At 40.5% G+C, this 20,154-nt stretch overlaps 2 protein-coding genes across 2 annotated transcripts; one reads left to right on the top strand and one right to left on the bottom strand.

Moving 5' to 3' along the window:
* Nucleotides 1-664: 664 nt before the first annotated feature.
* Nucleotides 665-1,378, top strand: LOC132793580 (uncharacterized). The gene is made up of 3 exons (XM_060803568.1): nucleotides 665-750; nucleotides 805-1,122; nucleotides 1,189-1,378. The coding sequence occupies exons 1-3, from the start codon at nucleotides 670-672 to the stop codon at nucleotides 1,348-1,350; spliced, it is 561 nt and encodes a 186-aa protein (XP_060659551.1). The 5' UTR covers nucleotides 665-669; the 3' UTR covers nucleotides 1,351-1,378.
* Nucleotides 1,379-11,925: 10,547 nt separating this feature from the next.
* Nucleotides 11,926-19,280, bottom strand: LOC132789625 (toll-like receptor Tollo). Its single transcript, XM_060797758.1, has one exon. The coding sequence runs from the start codon at nucleotides 18,768-18,770 to the stop codon at nucleotides 14,661-14,663; it is 4,110 nt and encodes a 1,369-aa protein (XP_060653741.1). The 5' UTR covers nucleotides 18,771-19,280; the 3' UTR covers nucleotides 11,926-14,660.
* Between the last annotated feature and the right edge of the window lie 874 nt (nucleotides 19,281-20,154).

Genomic DNA, 20,154 nt, shown 5'->3' with positions numbered 1-20,154 from the left:
AGCAATTAGTCGAAACCTCACGATATTCAATGTTTATGAACTGCTTAAATATCCTGCTAAAGATATCACATTAGATATGCAACTATTTAAGAGAGCCAATGGTTACAAACCTTGGCTAATTAAGACTTTTATTGATGTGTGTCGTGCTCTCAGAAAAGCTTACAATCCATATGCAAGGATTGTTTATAGTCTCTTTAAAGATTTTTCCAATATTAACCACAGTTGCCCCTATGACGTAAGTAGTTTTATTCTTTATATTATATAAATCTTTATTAACGAGTACACGAACAGGGTCCAGTAATAATAAAAGGATTTCATATTACAGCTGCTAATATAGGACTTCCTTTGCCAACCGGCGAATATCTTCTGCTTATGAAATGGTTCTTCGACAAGAAAATACAGATAACCACAAAAGTGTATTTTACATTCACCGAGAACTATATAGATATGTAAAACACTGCCAAAACTGTTCACTTTAATGACAGTGTCATGCCACAAAATAATAATTGCACTACAACCTTATTATTTATAATCACAAATTTATAATACATGAAATAGAAAGAAAATTAACAGAAAACAACTAACCAATCACTTGGTTTAACGAAGCGAGTATGAAATTGCACATTTTAAGATGAAATTTTAAAATTGTTTTGTTGGTCTAGTATTCATATGAAATTCAACGTTATGGGAGCTAAAATCATAGCTTATGGATTACTCTTGGGACTCTTTTCTGCATACCTCTCCGTTTATGTAAGTATAAATGGTGAATTAAAAGTGTGGTTTGTAAATATTTCTCGTTCTTAGGAAACTGCTCAGTTAAAGATGACAAACGTAATCTGTAAGAGTGAAAATCAATCATTGATATATGTCAATGAATGTCGACTAAGAGCTATTAATCGAAATATTACAATTTTAAATCTGAATATATCAATGCTCTTTTCATCCAGTGATATTTTACTGGATATGCAAATACTTAAGAAAGCCAATGGCTATAAGCCGTGGATAGTCAAAACCGTCGTAGATATTTGCAAGTTTGTCAAAAAATTCAATAATCCAATTTTGAAAGTTGTTCATACTATCTCGAAAGAGTATTCGAACCTTAACCATTCCTGTCCTTATATGGTAAGTTTTAATCTTATTATATTGATCTTAATAATAATAAATAATTATGTACGAATACACGAGCAGGGATACCAACTAATTAAAGGATTTCATGTGTATCCTAAACAACTACATCTACCTTTCCCGACTGGTGATTATCTATTGACTTTGAAGTGGATTTATGATAAGAGGTTTCTGCTGACGACAGATGTATATTTTTCATTCACTGAAAATATCATTGATATGTAGAAAGAATAAATTTTCCAATATACACATTTGGGTGACTAGGCTTATGTTGTAGTGTAAGTTGTATTGCAATATCTGCAGTGTATTCTGTAATGTACCATTCTAAGTCTAATTTAACAATTGTAAAAACACTAGCAAAGTGAATTTCAATGATGACAACGATGGGACGAACAATAACATATATGTACAATTGTTGTTTCTAAAATAATAAAATTTGGAAGGTAACCTTATTAATGAAATTTATAATTATAATAAAAGGAAAAACTTCAACAAATAAGCAATCACATCCATCTAAAATTAATTCCTTTCTCTACATTTTCTATAAATGTGTTTATTATGTAAGTACAAATATGTAGATAATTAAAGGCTTGCCTTACAAATATTTTCCATTCTTAGGATGCTGTTCAGCTTTAACTAAATAACACAATCTGAACGAGGCCCAATAAATCATGAATTCACATACACATAAAGTAAACAAATCTAGATCACAATTATATGTCTAATTAGTAACAGTTGGAAGAATGCTGGATCAATTTGAATATTAGTTTTTTGGTAATTTCGTACTCATTAGAAACTCAACGCTATGGGAGCTGACTTCGTAGTTTTTCGACTAGTGCTCGGAATATTTGCTGTACTCATTCCCAATCATGTTGTAAGTGAATGTGTTAAATAAAAAAAAATAAAAATGTAAAAGAATAATATACTTTCAAAGGAACCAGCTCAGTTCAAATGGACAAACATATTCTGTGCCGGCCACAATGAATCGTGGGTTCACATGAATGAGTGCCGTCTGAGGGCAATTAGCCGGAATTTAACTACTTTAAATTTGAACGCGTCAATATTCCACCCAGTTAATGATATAACACTGGATGTCCAACTCTTCAAGAAAGCCAATGGGTATAAGCCATGGATTTTTAAAAGCGTTGTTGATATTTGCCGATTTCTCAAAACAAAATACAATCCATATGCAAAAATTGCCTTTACTCTTGTTAAAGAGTTTTCGAATCTTAACCATTCCTGTCCTTATTGGGTAAGTAATCGACGGTAATCAATATATTATCATTTTAAGTTATTATCGAATATTTGAAGGGACTCGCCATAGTTAAAGATTTTTATGTGAATCCTGTAAAAATAGGACTTCCCTTTCCAACTGGAGACTATCTATTAGGAATGAAATGGCTGTATGACAAAAAGTTGCAGATGACCACAAATTTGTATTTCTCCTATACAGAAAATGTTATTGAAATGTAAAAAATAAAAGTGTTTGAAAAAAATGAAAATGTAAAAATATATTACTCATAAAAATATTTACTCATTTCTGATTACTTAGTCTAAAAAATGTATTACTTTGCGTGCAAGTATATGAAATCATCATACCATAGCATTAAAAGAAGCTGTATTATTATGTATTTTTTCAATAATTATTTAACCATTTATGTTCAATTAACATTTTGTATACCTTTATATTTGTAACTCAATGCTGATAATTGATAAAGTATATTAAAAACAAATTCGGTAGCTGCTTCGTTTAAATAAACATTAACAGAGAATCATAATAATTCATGGGATCATGGAAGAATTTTTTATTTTATTATACTCGTATTTATTGAGACAATATTACAATACTCAACTAGCTCATCGGTCATATTATTTATTATATGTCTCACAATAATGGAGTGCCATAATTCAAATGAAATGTATCAATATTTAAATTAACAATTAAAATAATTTAAATATTCACACCTAAAGATATACATAAGTGAGCTGTGATAAGATCAATCCGAAAAAAAATCAATCAGTGTTTGCTTATCGCGATTCGTTAATGATCTTCCAATTCCAATTCCAAATCACTTTTCTGACTGTGAAGTCAAGTGCAAACTGTAGATCCTCCTTAGCCTGTCGATCGATCGATTGATTGGTCTTGACTGATCGCTGAGGAACCTACACACACAAAGCTAAGTCGAAACAAAATAAAAATCAAAATAAAAGTAGAAAAAATTAAATCCACTTATCGCATTAGCAATTGTCAGCATCTGAATGTGGCAGTCACGGCTGCTCCCCAACTGAGGATCATGACTGAGGATCATCTGTAATTTGCTTTCTAAAGTGATCAGTTCGCCTCGAGATTGTGCCTCAGGTTAGATGGAAAGATGGAAGCTGCAACCTGGGAGCTGAGAATGGAAGCTGAAAGCCGAAAGCTGAAAGCACATGCCTTAAGCATTTCATATGCCTTTTTTGACATCGTTTTCTGTTATGTGGCATTCATCACAATTTCCTGCTGATCGACAGTTACAACGAAAGAAACGAACGAACGAACGGTGGCAAAATACGACGTTCGTTGCTTCATTCGTTTGGCTCGTTTGTTTGTCTTGTCATTCATTCAAAACATTTAATTGTCAGGCGACAAAATGCAAACAGATAAGTTCAAGAAGCAGTTCAAATAACCAACCAAGACTATTCCACTCGACTCAACTTTTTCCCGCTATTGATCTTGAAACATGCAACATGCAACATGAAAACATGACCGTGATTGCTTCGCTTGGCCAACTCGAAGTCGGAGTCGAGGTTCGTTTGAGGCATGCCTCTTAAAATGAGCTCGCATTCAAATTGCCGCATTGACTTGTCCACTGACTCCTTATTTTCTTTTTTTTTTCATTTTAGTTTTTGCCTACCATACATTCAATTCAATTAAACAAATTTTCGATCGGCTGATCTGCGCTCGATCGCTCGATAGCTGAGTGCAGCACCACAACTTTTCTATTTTGGCCCCAAAATACAAAAAACCGATACGAAATAAAACAACTACAAACGAAGTAAAAAACAAATGCACAGAATTGTAGAAAAAGTAAACAACAAAGTGTTAAGACAAACGTGCAACGGTTTGGGGTCAGTACCATTCACTTTTGGCTCGTTTTAAACTGGAGTTAAGTGCTATTTGAGGTAAGAATTTCATTACGTTTACGTACGTGCGCCGTTTTTTTTTGCTTTTGGGGCGGGATGTAGTATAACTCAGAGGGGTGACTGAAGAAGTTGAAGTTGGGGAGCTGCTGGGAGCAGTTGAACCAACTGCGCATGCATATTGCTTCAAAGACGAAGTCGAAGACGACGACACGTTTGCATTTTGAAAAGTCACGACCCACTTAGCCAACCATGAGTAACGGACAGCGGCCAAAATACACACACACACACACACACACACACACAACGAGCACGGAGAGTGTGTCTAGAGAGCCAAGTGTTTGTTTTTCTATAAACAAATCGAATCGCATCTGATGGCATCGAATCATTTCGCCGAAGACGAGTTAACGCATTCCCAACATCCAGAGTGGGTGACTCACACTCACACTCATACTCATACACTCACTCACACTCCGATTCGATTCAGTTCAAGATGCGTTGATTAATTGCCATACTGACAACTCTCGAACCGCAAAACCTAAAAAGCCACTCAAAAAAAAATCAGAGAAAAAAGCTAAAGTGAAATCCAAAACTGTGTTTTATGTTTGTACATTTTCAACAAACATTTTTCTTCTTGTTTTCAGGCCCTGTGCCCTTAGTCTCTATCTGTGTGTGTATGTGTGTGTGTGTGAAAGTGAAGTTTATGGTCAGTCAAGAAGAAAAAAGTTCACAAGCTTTTTTTTTTTCGAAAAAACTGCGCAACAATAGCTGATAAAACAAATACATTTGTCGCCTCTAAAAGAAATGTACATAAAGAAAGATTCGGTCGAAATGTAAAGATATTTGTTAAGATGCCTACGCTATACAATAGGCTAAGACAAGCTGTGTCAGAGCGAGAGACAGCGACTGCGAGTAAGCGAGAGGGAGCGAGGAGAGACTCAAGCTGGGGATAGAAGCCGTGATTTATTTGCTTGTCAGTGCAACAGCAACAACCAGCTAACACAGCTAACGAATATGGCTGGTTAAACGATGCGGGAAATTCTTAAAAATTTGACGCTTAACCACAAACAACAACAATAGCAACAACAGTAAGAACAACAACAACAATGCGAGAAGGCAAATGCTCGTGACCGTTAGACAAATAATATTAAACACCAGTTTGTGTATATGTTTGGTAACAGGGCTTGGGGGAGGGGGGAGACTAGCCGCAGGGATAGTCTTATAGACTCCGATAGTCTTTGAGGCAATACGAAATTAGAGAAATAGAGACATTGTCGCCGATCCCCATAGAAGAACAACAAGAGAGCTGCGAAGACACACAACATCATCAAGAGCTATTGAAAGCTTTGAGTTTCGACTTCATTTACATAAATAAAACACAGACAACAAAACAAACCAAAAAAGCGAGCCGCAAAACGTTCGATGACGATGAGCAAGTCGCAGGGCCTTTTTTGGATCTGTCCCTCTCTGTGTTAACTTGGCCTAAAACGCATTTTTTCTGTCGCTGCACGCACGCGCTCATAAATCAAAAGCCAACTTGTTTATAACTGAAAGCGATCAATTAAAACGTTAACGCAAAAAAATAACTGAGATGCGAACCAAGCGAAGCTCTTTGTCTCTTTGTTGTTGTTGTCGGTGTCGTTGTTGTTGCTATTTGTTGGTTGTCTGAGCGATGAGCGGTTGATCGAAGCGGTTGATCGCAGTTGATGCTTGATCGTGCCGAAAACTGAATTTGAAACTGGTCAGAGAGAAATGTTTCCCCCTTCTTCCCTCTTCTTTCGAATTCCGTCGGCCTAATTCTCTGTAAAAGAAACATTTAAGCAACGCTTATTTATTTTTCTCCCTCTCTCTCTCTCTCTTCTCTCTGTGTGGAGCAAATTCCAGCGCTGTTAAAGCTGCTAACTGCATTTTGGTGTCGATGCCGTCGTTGGTAATGAATTGGAAACAGACTTTGACTCTCTCTGTCTCTCTGGATGTGTTCAAAGGCCAGGCACGTCAGCTAATCAATTGTTAAAGCTGAATGACTAAGCCTGGCCATAAACTGAGCCAACATGATTAAGTATCCTGACATTTATAGTTAACTCTCTTTCCCAGCCTCATTCCCAGCTCCTTCCTGTTAACGATCTGTGGGAGTCGATCGGGTTGAGTGCTGTGCACCCCACTGTGTTCTTTTTAAAGATCGATAGATCTTGTCTATCCCAGTTGTACTTACCTTGAATGATCAGTTTTATGTACTCGTATGTTCTACACACACGTTTCACACAGAAGTCTGGCAGAGTAACTAGTCAGTTAATTGCCAGTTACTCAATGATTAAATTGCCACTTAATGCGTGTTTTATGAGCACATTTTCTACAAAATTTATTTTTACTAATATTTACATCTTAGTTTACAGATTTGTGCCTCGAGGCATTTTTTAAATATCTTTTTGGTGCTGCTTTTAATGTTATTGTTCAGCGAAATCTTCGCTGAGAATCAGCATCATTTTGGACAATTATTTGATGCATGTTGTGCTGGTTTCTTTTATGATCAATAACATGTAGAGATACACGAAAAGTATTTAGTCCACTTACTAACCTTTTCGGCTTATCACTCGCCAATATAACATTTCCCATCTACAGATCTTTTGCACGATCAAATTCCAGTTGCGCTTCCATCTTTTGAGCTTCTCTTCGGTGCACAGCTTTCTCTTTAGTACCTTGCCTGCAACCATAGGACATTTTTACCTTGGCCGATTCGTCCGATATTCGATCGCTATCAGGGAAACAGGCACAACACCCCGAAAAAAACACAATGCTGACTTGCTGCTGCTGCCATCTTATCAGTGTTTGGTAGCCTCCTTGGCCAAGGCATTTTGCTCGGCTTGACAACACCCCTGCAACGTTGCAGCCGAGCAGAGAGTATCTCTCAGGCTCAATGTTCAAGTCAAAACGCGTATCGGGATTATCAATAATGTGCAATGCTACAGCTCATAAAATCTCTGTGCCCAAGAGAAGCCACAAGGAATTACAAAATTGTGCGCAGCAGACAGACGACAGCCAACAGCAGACAGCAGAGGGGCCCAAAGATACAGTACAACGTTCCAAGTCGGATCTTTTCTTTGCTTGTTGTACTTTTTGTGTACCTTGTGTGCCTTGATCAGGTGCCGCCGAGCGATCCATGAACACTTAGCAAAGCAAAGCCACAGCTACAGCCACAGCGAAGAGATGCTGATGATGCCAAGTCATCTGGACAGCAAAAGGGGGCGAGGTAAGGTGCGGCGATCGCGATGCGTGCGGCGCGATAAGAAGCCGATGCAAACCATTAATTAGGAGCTGCAGATACCTGCAGATTTTGTCCAGTTCGCAACGTCGAAAATTAAGGCTTTAATCGTGCATGAAAATACGTGAAACTTACGCGTCCTCTGTCCACTGTCCATCGGTCATCATCATCATCATCATCATCATCATCATCATCGCCATCATCATCATCGTTGTTGGCATCATCATCGGCATCATTCACAGCCCACAGATGCAACGTGATCGCGATAAGATAAATCGCATACAAATTTGCCTTTATGCAAGAGCGCCGAGTGAATCCGAAATTATGATTATTTATGCAGGGTATCAAATGTGCCTCGAATGCGTGTGTCAACAACCCAAACTCTGTCATTTATTTCAATGAAAACAATCAACAGCTTCAGCTCTCAACTCTCTCGTCTCACATTAATCGTCCGCCAATATGTCAATGTCGATGCCTTTCTTGCTCTGCTTCCATAACCTAACCCATTTCACACTCACACATTTGCACACGGCAGGCACACACACACACACCAGTAAGAACATTATAATTCAGCCATATACAGATACGCAAATTATCAGTGTTAACTGTAAATGCAGAAGATATTAAGGCAATATGCGAAATGTGCATACTCTGTTAATTACTTTAATAAATTTTTTGACAAACTTAATAAATAAATTAAGATTTAAATATAATATTATTAAATCAATTGAGCAACAAATCATGAAGCAACAATTTAAAAATGCATTTAATTTAAAATTCCTATAATTACAATAATTAAAATTCATTCTTATAACTAGAATATATTTTATTCAACGTTGCACAAAATAAGTTGAGCAAATATATTTTCATTTTAAGATATTTTGTTTTAAAATATTAAATTGTCTTTTAATTTTTTGTACATAAACATTATGACGTATAAAATCTTAAAGGGACAATACTCTTTATTTGTCTAGTACTCCAAGCTTTTTAGATCTTCAACTACCAACTGTTTCAAATAATATTTAATAGAATTAATATTTTAGTATAACACAATTGTCTGCTGATTCAAGATGAAACTCATTTAACTCTTATCCCTTTTTTTATGATACTTAATTAGTTTCCTGTAAAAACAAAACGATCAATAAAATATGGCTTACTATATTTTTACAAACTTTATTAGAATATGAGTATAATAAGAAAGCAAAAAAAAAATACTTTAAGTAGTTAATAGAACCAGTTTCACACAACATTTAAATAGCCGCTTAAGGGTATCGGAATAGTTTGATTACCTGACTGCAATTGTCAGTTTCCAGTTGTCGGTTGTCGGTTTGGCAGTTTTTCTCCCTCTTTTGGGATTTTTACTGCGATTCCCTGGATGTCATCTCCTCTCCCTCGGTTGATCGGAATCTCTATCTGCATTGAAGCGCGAAAATTGCAAACCAATGTTGTTTTGACAATGTGCAATAATTTGTAGCCAATTTTATGTGTCTACCGGCGGTTCAGCTTGGCTTGTTTCGGGTGCCCCGAACTCGCCCCCATCCATTTAATACAATACTACATACTAGGTATATAGCTAGAGCCCAGTGGGTAACGAGTCCCCGGGCCACATGGACCGACAATTTATGGCTGCTAAATTAGCAAGAAATGGAAATTAAGAAAAATGTTGCTTTTATTGCAAACAGTTGTAGTCGTCTTCCAATAAAAGCATATTTATTTATACACAGCTCCGCTATGGACATGGCTACGAGTTGAGTACTGAATTGTTATTGTAGCTGTATCGCAGACGTTTATGACTTTCGATTCGTTGGAGGCTAATGAGGCAAGTGCTTTGGCTTGCTTGTGGCTGGTGGCTAGAGGCTGGTTTCTTGATGCTTGATGCAACCATTGGGTGGCTGTTCGAATAATTGACGAGGCAGTCAACAGCCAGAATGGATTCGAGATTCACATAGTAGAGACCTGAAAGAGTGAAAAAGACTCTTTAAGCAATTGCCTGATTTAGTTCGGGGCGCTGATATATGGCCGAAAAGTTCAGGTGGCATTGGTGGATTGGATGATAAGCTGCGGGGGCAAGCACTTTGATTTGACTTTGAGCCTCGCAAACTTCAAACTGTGGCAATTTTTTGATGTAGGTATAACAAAATGTTGCCCACAAAGCGAAAATGTTATTTGGGTCCAAATTAACTCAGGGCCGGTTTAGCGCAGCAAACACAGCGGGCGATCAAATCAAGGGCGCAATTAATAGTTACAGATAAATAGAAAATTTGTATCAAATTTATCGTTTTATTTACCTTTATATATTTTTATTCATGGGTAATCTTTATTGTCTAATAATAGACACTTTTCTTCAACTTTTGGTACAGCCCTGCTCTCAGCCAAGTTAGCGTATCTATAAATAAAAAAAAGAGCCTCTCTTTTGACACTAAACTGACTTGTTAACCGAAATATTTACGTCGGGTGGCGGTGTTTAGACCAAATGACAGCCGACCCGCAGCTGCAAGGCCAATCCTAACTCTCCGCAACCCCTAAGACAGACTTTAACTTTCGCTCAGCAACAACAGCAAAAAATAAGAATTCAATTGAAAGTTTAGCTTAGTGGGTGGATATGGACTGGTTTCATCCATTACGGCGTAACAAATCCCACAAACGAAATTGATAAAAAAAATAAAAGAGAAGAGAAGTGAAGTGAAGAGAAGAAATATATTTAAGCCCGTAGAAAGTAAAAGGGAAAGAAAAGTTTCTAATATTTGACGTGTTTTTTCTTTCATTTGGTTTTTTTTTTGCGCAAAACTTTTTGCATTGAAATAGGTACATCGAAGTCGAACTGTGATGAGGGGCGGAGACCAGTTAAGGCGCGAGGAGGGGAGCAAAAAAAAATTGAAAAGGGTTTAACTTGCGCTTGAACTTTTTTGCGCCTTTGTGCCGGTTAACCTATATAGGTGCAAGTCATATGTGTAACTCAAAGATACTGACTGAAAAAAAAACAATGAAAAAAGTTACAAAACACAGAGATACAGATACATATTGAGATTCCTTTTGGTTCGTTGATTGCAGATCAAAGACGCGTCGACATCGACAACGGCATCGACGTTGGCGGCATTCCGCCTGCTAATGATTGATTGTAAATTTTGCTAATTTAAGCAATGTGAATTTATGTTGGTAGACGCGAATCACAGCTCCACACAGCTCACACTCACACTTACACTCATGGTAGATAGACAGACTCACAGCACGCAGCTTGTTACTGGACGTTGACTCGTTTTTTTTTTCCTCTCTTTTTTCGTGGGGGCCCATCAATTTTATTGCGCATTTAATTGATCATAAAAATTATTCATTCATTTCTACAAAGATTGCAAAATCAGCAATAATACAACGCTGTGGGCCCCGTGGACTAAGAATACCAAGTGCAACAACAACATCGACAACGTGAGCCACGAGTATACAAAAAATTGTGATGATAGTGCGACGCTTTCTATAAAATATGCATGAGTAGAAGAGACAAGCTTGGGAAAAATGAAGGCGGCTAAATTGGGTTTAAGCTAAAATTCCAATTCCAAGCAATAATGTAAAACGAGGGCATTAAAAACAGTTTGTTGACTAACAAAGTTTAAATTAAATTAGAGAGAAATTTATCGATACACATGAAATGGTAAATTAATTTGCATTGATTACAAAGTATTGGTAGATGTGTGGCCAAGTATTAGTGCACTTTCAGTGCTAAGCGTGTTAGGAGCTTTGAGATTTGAAAGCTTCCCATACATGTGACCTATAGGTGAGCCACAAATTAGCCAAGGCGAAGCACATCGAGAACAAGTTCACTTTAAGTATGACTTTTAGTGGTTATTACAGTGTCAGAACACGAAACTACACTTAAGTCAAGCTGCAATAAAGATTTAATCGCGTTTATTATCTGCAAATGTCATAGACTCCAACCAGTATATTCTTAGTATCATCACCTTGTTGAATTTATTTATTAAAATGCCATTTATTTTAATTTATTCATCAACTTTCCAACCCGCTCTCGTGTGTTCTTCTTTTTTTTTTTTTTTTTATGTATGTCTTGCGAATTTCTTAAGTATTCTGGATACTATGAAGCGAAATGCTCCAGTAAGCAGAATGAAAAAAAACTGTGGACTGTGCGATGAACCCACTCTTTCTGATTAAGATACTGATATTGAATTCCGGCCAATTCCGGGGACCACGGAGACATGGTCAGCGCGGAGGGAGCTGAAAATATGTTTGCTGTTTATTTACGCCCCAGTTTCTGTATCAAATGTCAAGGCGGATGGTTTATGACTTATCAGCCATATACTACTCATAGTATAACCAAAAAGAAACTGCTGCCGTGCAAAATTTCAGCTATAAAAATGCAAATTAAATGAGGTATAAATAAAAAATGCTGGGAGTGTTTTTTTTTTGTTTCGATTATCATTTTTTGTTTCGATATATTTATATAATTTTTGTCGCTTTTTTGGTTTTTGGCTATAAACTAGAAAACATAAAGTTACCAATAAAAATCAAAATACAAGAATACAGTTATAGTTATACAGCTAAAATATATATTTACAACGACGAGCACATTGCGTATATCAATATGAAGAGTTATAGCTACCAGATACATGTATCTGCACATGTCTAGATATAATCAGTCGATTTATGCTTTTCTATATTTCGTTTTTACACCACACACACACACTCTCACTCACACCCACAAATGTGACATTTTGTAGAGTTAATATGGCTGTATATATTGATGGGATAAAATCGTTTATGTGTGTGAGTGAGCATGTGTGTGGGTGAGTTCGGGATTCGAGCTAATTAACTTATGGACTAACATAACTTATGAGGAGAAGAGTTTACGATTTAAATACATTATTATTACCGTTATTTGTTGATAGGACAAATGATGGTGGCAAAAGTAGCGTAAAATTAATAGTTTGTGTTCGTATTCTTCACATACTCGTATATAATAATAATATAATTGAAGCTTAATCAAACAAAATATCACAATTATTAAACAAATAAACGTACAATTTAACATTTAAGCGGGAGTTTAAATTGGATCCTAACTCAAAAGATTTATTTACAATTTTACACAGGCTAACAGTTAACTAGTTTTTTGCTTTTGGAATGCATTCAGTTGAACTTGAAGAGTGAGTGAGACAAATAGAGAAAGAGTGAGAGAGGAAGAACTAAAACAGGCGTAACAAACAACAACAAGGTAGATTTTAATCGCATCCAACTAATCTGTAGCACTGTTCAAGCTCAGTTCTCTTTGCTTTGCTTTGCTTTGTTCGGTTCTGTTCTGTTCTGTTCTATTCTGTTACATGTTTCCTCTATTTATCTGCTGCATTGCTATGTTGTGTCTGTCTGTCTGTCTGTCTGTCTGTATGTAGTTTTAGCTGTAGCTGTGAAAGCGCATTTGTTAGTTTGATTTTGCTGAATGCCTTGGCCCAAGTACAAGACACGACACGAATCGAGAGTTTGGGCCAGCGGCACACGTGCGAATCTTTTTCTCTATTTCACTTGAGGATTTTCTAGTTTGTGGGGTCGCAACTCTCAGCAAAATGCAGCCTGGGAAATTGTTGCATAGGGGAAACTTTCAAAGTGCCTCAGCAAGGTCACACATTGCCAATTTACTAATTTTATCGATGGCGCAGCCAACTTAATAGTGCAGTGCTGCCAGATCGTTGAAGTGCTGGGCTGCCTGGCAAGCTTTTCACTTTGGTTTACCTTCTGGTCTGACCTTTGTCAAAAGTTTTCGCCTTGCTTTTCTGCATGCTGCTTGATCTTTTCGCCTTCGACAACTGTGTGAGCAACTCTGGCTAATCGGCACGTGTACTGGCTCCCAAAAACTAACTGTCTGTTTGTGTGTGTGTGTGTGTGTTGCAGCTGCGACGTATCCCAGTAACTGTCTGTTGCCGGTCTAGAGCTGTGGCTCTGACTCTGACTGACTCAATGCAATGGCCCTGACGCTCAGCTCATGTCGCACTTTTTTTTGTCTATGTTGCTACAATTTTCTTTTCATTTTTCTTTTGTTTTTCCTGCTCTTCGTGCGCCCGTTTTGTTTTTGCTCCTAGACATGAGCTCTCTGATGTTGCCTATTTTCTGTGTCCCACACACACACACGCTTGTTACTGTAAAATGCAGCAGTTAAGATGAACTAACGAGTGAACGTTGCAACAACAAACGAAATCGACAACAACTACAGCAAAAGATGGTGGTACGTAGAGAAAATAACAACAAAAACAAAAAAAGAAAAAGAAACAGGCAGAGGAAAAAAATTGTTTTGGGCCTTGGCTGCGTCTGCTACGTTGCGTCGTCTGTCTGCCCCCTTTTGTTGCCAACTGGTTGTTGCATGCAACATCAATTTTCTGAATCTTGCTACGAGCCAGGAAACTGAAAATAGCTGGCCGTAAGAAAACAGAACAGGGCCAACAACAATTGGCTCGTCTCGTCTCGCTCTCTCTTCCCCTCTCGCTCTTTAGTTGCCACCCGCCTCTGCCCACGACTATTTGGTATTTTACGGTTTACTGTTGTTGTTGTTGTTGTTGCTGCTGCTGCTGTTGCTGATATTGTTGTTCATTCTTTCTTTTACTCGTTTGCCCCTTAGCTGTTGCATTTATTTTTGTTGTTGCCGTTTGCTGCAGCTATTTTAACATGTAACTAGGCTTTTATCGCTAAACGCTTTTCATTTGCATATTGACTGTGACTTGTGACTGTGGCTCACATTGCATTTGCTAGGGGGAAGCGTGGATGAAAGCTTTCTGCAAAGCTCGTAAGCCTCATGTCAATTGTGGGGTTCAAAAATAACGAGTTTAAAACACAAACTGAATCCTATTCAACAAAAACTGAGCTGCGGGGCTTGAATCTTTGATTCCATGTCGCTGGTTGCATTCAAATGAACCAAACTGAACTAAATCCCATGGCGAACTTCTGCTTTCGATATGTAAAAAAAATAATTGCATTGTTTTTGTTTCTATGGAGCTTTAAACTGCACTTGAACTTGCTGTCAGCCTGCTTCTCACTATCTGACTCACTCTCTTTCTCTCTCTCTTTCCCTTTTGGCCCTTTAGGACTCCTAGCAAGCTTTTAAGCTGCGCCTAAAAGCTCTAAACGATCTCACTCATTCTTCCTCTTACTTCACCATTGCTCCCACTCACATGTGCAGATTACGCGACGCCGGCGTTGGCTGCGACGCTGACTGCGGCGGCAACGGCAAACTCTGCTGCTGTATGCCGCCCGCTAACGGAATCATTTGCGGCGAAGCGTTCGCTGCTGCGCCAACGCCAGCTGCGCTGCCACCCATTAGCAGTGCTGCTTGTTGTTGCTGCTGCTGTTGATTGTTGTTGTTGCCGCGATGCGATTGCTGCGTCGATGGCTGACGACGAAAGCTGCCCGGCTGCAGCGGCGGCGGTGGCAGCATAAACTGCTGCTGATGATGCGGATGCGGAGGATGCGAATGTGACGACGACGTCGGCGGCGGCGCTGCATGCAACGGCATTGGCAGCGGCAACTGCTGCTGCTGATGCACATGATGATGATGATGGTAGGCGGGATGATTGATGGGCGCGTGGCAAGGTTGCGGGGCACGCTGGCCATGCGACGACGATGAGGAAACATCCGGCAGAGCAAAGCGCAATTTTTGCCAGAACAACTTGTCGCCCCACTGCAGATACGTGTTCGTCTTCAGATATAAACGCAGATCGGGATCCAGCTCCTTCTGCGGCACCTCTCCTAGCACAATGACAATAAGGCGACGCCGACGATCGCGCAACACCGATTGATGCGCCGACTTGAACTCGAAGCGACACCACTCGGACTTGATGAAGTTCTCGGAGACAACCATGATTGTGCGACGACTGCTGTCGATGGCCTGGACAATGGTTTCGGGCAGATAACCGCCCACGGGGAAGTCACGCTGATGCAGGCACAGTTTGTAGCGTTGTTCGCCCATCTCCAGCATTGGTGCCAGCTCCTCGTTGACAAACAGTTCGTCCTTGGAGGAATACGATATGAAGGCATCGAACAGTTTTTCACGCTCATTCTTATCCACATCTTTTTGGCCGTTGTAGAAGAGTCGCACACCGAAGCGCGAGTGACACCAGACACGCATCTCCTGTCGGAAGATGAACACCAACAGCGTGCAGATCATGATGAAGATGAAGGCAGTGAGTATGGCCACCAAGATGGGGATATAATCCTGTTTGGGTGGCTGGGTGAGTATCATCTTGGTGGAGGTCATGTTGCCACCGATGGCATCTCCCGCTTCACCGGCACGCTCCGCATAGTTGAAGCTGTTGTCGAGTCCCAGCTGCATCGTTTGGCTACACTGCACCACGGGCAGGGAATCAGCACCAGCGGATGCCGCATAGATAGCCATTTGCAGCGGCTGCTCTTGGGTTCCATTCCCAGGCAGCTGGCAACGCAGCTTCTGACGATCCTGCACATACTCATGACGTCCCATGTAATCGCGCAGCTTGTCAATGAACTCGCAGCGGCAGCTCCAAGGATTGCCAGCAAGACGCAGTTCGTTGAGGTAGCTGGGCAAAAAGTTCCACACGGCGAATGAGGTAATGGCATTGTGATCGAGTCGCAGTATCTTCAGATGATACAGATGGGTAAAGGTGAGCGTATCAATGCTGGCAATGGCATTATGCTGCAGATAGAGTTCTTGCAGATTGTCCAAACCCTGAAACTCATTGCCATTGAGTTGACGCAACAGATTGTTCTGCAATTGCAGCACCTCCAACTCGAGTAACCCATAGAAGGTGCGATTGTGCAGCGTCTCGATGCGTGAATGATTCAAATGCAACACCTTGAGGCGCTTACGACCGATGAACGCATGACTCTGCAGCTCGGTGAATGTGTTGCCATCCAGATACAATTGTGTGGCATCCATGGGTATGTGGGAGGGCAGCGTGCGTTCGTAGCTGGCACGACTGCAATCGACAACATTGGAGGTCCAGGACTGATCGTGATAGCAGGAACAACGATCGGGACATTCCATTTTGCAGTCGCAGGCCTGAAAATCGCAGCAGTGGCACAGCGCAAAGCAATGCGATTCGTATTTGCAGAGAAAATCATTGGACTTGGCCTCAATGAGCGAGACATGCGTGGCGCCGCGTGCATACGATAATTTGCAATAGATCTGATCGAGATCCATGAGCTGCGGCTGTGTGCGTGACTCGCGATTGATCTTCTGCAGCCAATCGAGATTGCAATCGCATTGGTACGCATTGTGTCCAATATAGAACTCGGGTATCTCGCGATCCTCGGCGATCGGGGAAAGCCTGAGTGCATTCGGCTCCAACGTGGTCAGCTTGTTGCGTATGAGATCGACACGTGTGAGATTGGGCTTCTTGAAGAACGTATACGGTTGGATTTTGCTAATCTGATTGTCATTCAGATACAGCACCTCGACGCTGTTCGGTATCGAGTTGGCGGTGATCTCCGACAGCAAATTGTAGCTGGCATCAAAGGTGGTCAGGCTCAGCTCATTGTCGTATTCAAAGTAGTTGCCCAGCTGGGTGATGCGATTGGCACGCACATCCAGCCACTGCAGTCCGTAGGGTATGTGCGAGTAATCGAATTTCTCCAACCGATTACCCGATATATTCAGCCAGACAAGGTTGTTCAGTTCGGTAAACAAACCCGCAATGCTTTTCAGCTGATTTCCATCCAAGCGAATGGCCTGCAGTTGAGTGTTCTTCAACAAAGCTCCTGCTTCAATTGATTTCAGTTTGTTGCCGGATAAATTAAGTATCTGCAGTGCACGCATGCGATCGAAGACACCACGGCGTATGTGTGTTAGCGAATTCTCCGTCATGCGGAGTCCGTAGAGATTCTCCAGTTGTGTCACACTCGTATTCTCAATCTGACTGATCATATTTTCGCCCACATCCAAAGTCTTGAGCAGTGGGACATGCAACAAAGCCTCAGGCACCGCTTGCAATTTGTTGTCATTGAGATGCAGATCCTGCAGCTGTGTGCAATTGATCAGTGATCGTGCATCCAGTTTGGCCAGTCGATTGTAGTCCAGCGACAACACCTGCAGATTGTGCAGTCCTTGCAGAGTGCGCTGCTCAATCACCGAGATGCGATTGTTGGACAGAATGAGTGTGTGCAGATTGCTGAGATCAGCAAAGATGCCAGCGGGCAGCTGATCAATGTAGTTCTCTTCTAGCTTCAAGATCTGTAGACTGGCCAGGGGGCGAAAGATGTGCGCTTCCAGGCGACTGATTTTATTGGCCGACAAATCGAGTTTGACCAGCTGCTTCAAACCCACAAATGTCTCCACATTGATCCACTGTGAGTTAAGCTCGTTGTTGGCCAGATCAAGCACCAGCAACTCGGCGAGTTCACTGAAGATGCCAGGCGCCAAGACGTTAATGGAATTGTTTTTCAGATAAATCTCCTGCAGCTGCTTAGTTTCGGCAAAGAGTTCGGGGGGCAGCGAGGTCAGACGATTGGCTGAAAGATCGACGACACGCAGCGATATGAGACCCTCGAACGCTCGATCGGCCAGAAAGCTCATGCTATTGCGTGCCATATTCAAGTGGGTCAGACGCACCAGCGCCGATAACATGGCCGACGGCAGACTGATCATTTTGTTGGCACTCAAGTCCAGCGATTGCAGCGTCGAGCCGCAAACGCGCGACTTCCTCGAACTCAACGAGGCGCCAAAGTAAAAGTTGCTTATGTCTTGGATTTTATTGTACGATGCATTCAGATGTTGCAGCGACTTTAACGGACACACCATGCCATCGGGTATTAGCCAAATGTTATTCAGACTCAAGTCGAGACGTTCCAGTTGCCGAAACTCGACAAAACTATTCGATGCCATCTCCAGTGACATCGTTGACCAGTCGCCATTGTGAGTGCGTATCGTTAGATTGCGCAGTTCGTGCAGTCCACGAAATGAACCATCTGTGAGATTGCCCAACTTGCAGTACTCGATGGTCAGGTCACGTAGCTCGACCAGCGATCGAAAGCTATCGGGACTGAGACTGCTCTGGAAGAACAGAGCATCGCTGCACTCGAGGCGTAATCGCACCGTGTTGTGCGGTTGGATCACACTGAAGTTGGTGTTCTCCAGCTCCGAGTTGATGGTGCGCAGATGACAGACCAATGTGATGTCGTGCTCCCCGCCGCCGCTCCAGCGGCATTCGTCGGGTGCCTGGTACAACACCGTCTTGCTCAGTGCCGCCCCAAAAATGGGCATGACACAGCTGGCAATGAGGACGTAGAGCATGTGGCTGGCCAGCATTTTGTATGGTTTTTGTCTCCGGTTTTTGACTGGAGAGGATGGGGATACTATGTGGATTTTGTTGCAATTTTGTTGTTGTTGTCGCGGGGTTATTTGCAGGCCATTTTTGTGGGATATTTTGGAATATCTTTTATCGAATTGTTGTTTGCACAATCCACGAGAGCGTGTAGTAATAATAAAACACACAGAACACCACACACACCATCTACACCATATAATGGTAGTGGCTATAAACTTTTTTTATATGCTATTTTTCTTTAGATTTTCTCTTTCGCACTCATTCGATTTGTTGGTATTTTTAATTTGATTTTCTTGTTTGTTTGTTGGCTCATTCGCGCTGACCGTAATCCAAGTGGGGGGTGCGATTGCGACTGTGATACTTTTTTTTATTTCGACTTTGATAAATATTTTTTCTCTATTTCGTACAACTTGCGAGCACTCGTCTCATTCATTACTTCGTTTCACTTCGTTTCGATTCGTTTAACCGACAACGCGTGCGCTCTGCTCGAAGTCAACTCAAAAACTGATCGCACTGAGCAAACGTCGGAGAGCAGCAAGTGTCGCTGAGATCCGACTCAGCAAGCTGCCTTTGAGTGAACTCGCGTTTTACACTCAAATTATGCCTCTGGGCGAGCACTCAATGAACACGCACACAAAGACTGTGGCACATTGAGAGCGTTGCGTTCCGTTGTGTGTTGGGTGCGCAATGCACTGGCACATTGTAAATGAGTGAGAGAGAAGTACCTGAAAGGAGGGTGAGCAAAACAAACACTGCGCGAGGCGACTACGAATGTCTATGCAATGAAAACGCAAACGCAAAACGCAACGCACAATAGTCGCAATGCACAGTGGGCCGAGTATTGACAATGTTTTATTGCCCAGCCGAGTGTGGGCTGAGGAAAGGCAAAACGGATACCGTGAGAGAGTAGGAAGTGGCTCTGTCTGTAAGACGATCGAGGAAGTAAGATCGAAAGATAAACAGGTGATCTCCCAGGCTAGAATTTGAGCTGGATTTGCGAAAGATGAGCACAGAGATAAGCTAAGAGCTTGACATAATAGAATGCCTGAAATAGAGCATCTCAAAGATGCATCTACTAATGTAATATTATATAATTCTTTTGTTTTCTTAGTGTACAATGAGTTCATACTTGTTAATTTGCAATACATACATATGCACATACCAAATGAAGAGAAATTTAAATTAAATATAACAGGTGAAACATATAAAATGCAGATATTAAAGTGGTTAAATTGATATATGTTTTATAAATAGTAAGTTTTATTGGAATTTATAAAAAATCGTATAACTTTCAACTAAACTTTAGAATTATCTATCTTGAAGTAATGATACATTAATACAAAAATATTGCATTAAAGTGTAGTA

Source organism: Drosophila nasuta, chromosome 3 (genome assembly GCF_023558535.2).
Source record: "Drosophila nasuta strain 15112-1781.00 chromosome 3, ASM2355853v1, whole genome shotgun sequence".
NCBI lineage: Eukaryota > Metazoa > Arthropoda > Insecta > Diptera > Drosophilidae > Drosophila > Drosophila nasuta.
Note: the sequence above shows the minus strand (reverse complement) of the source record. Positions and strands in the feature narration are given on the sequence as shown.

Excerpts from the sequence above, each read along its gene's own strand:
- LOC132793580 (XM_060803568.1), top strand. The coding sequence starts at position 670 with ATGAAATTCAACGTTATGGGAGCTAAAATCATAGCTTATGGATTACTC. Across the intron at positions 751-804 it reads CTGCATACCTCTCCGTTTAT|GAAACTGCTCAGTTAAAGAT; the intron begins GTAAGTATAAAT and ends TCTCGTTCTTAG. Across the intron at positions 1,123-1,188 it reads ACCATTCCTGTCCTTATATG|GGATACCAACTAATTAAAGG; the intron begins GTAAGTTTTAAT and ends ATACACGAGCAG.
- LOC132789625 (XM_060797758.1), bottom strand. The coding sequence starts at position 18,770 with ATGCTGGCCAGCCACATGCTCTACGTCCTCATTGCCAGCTGTGTCATG.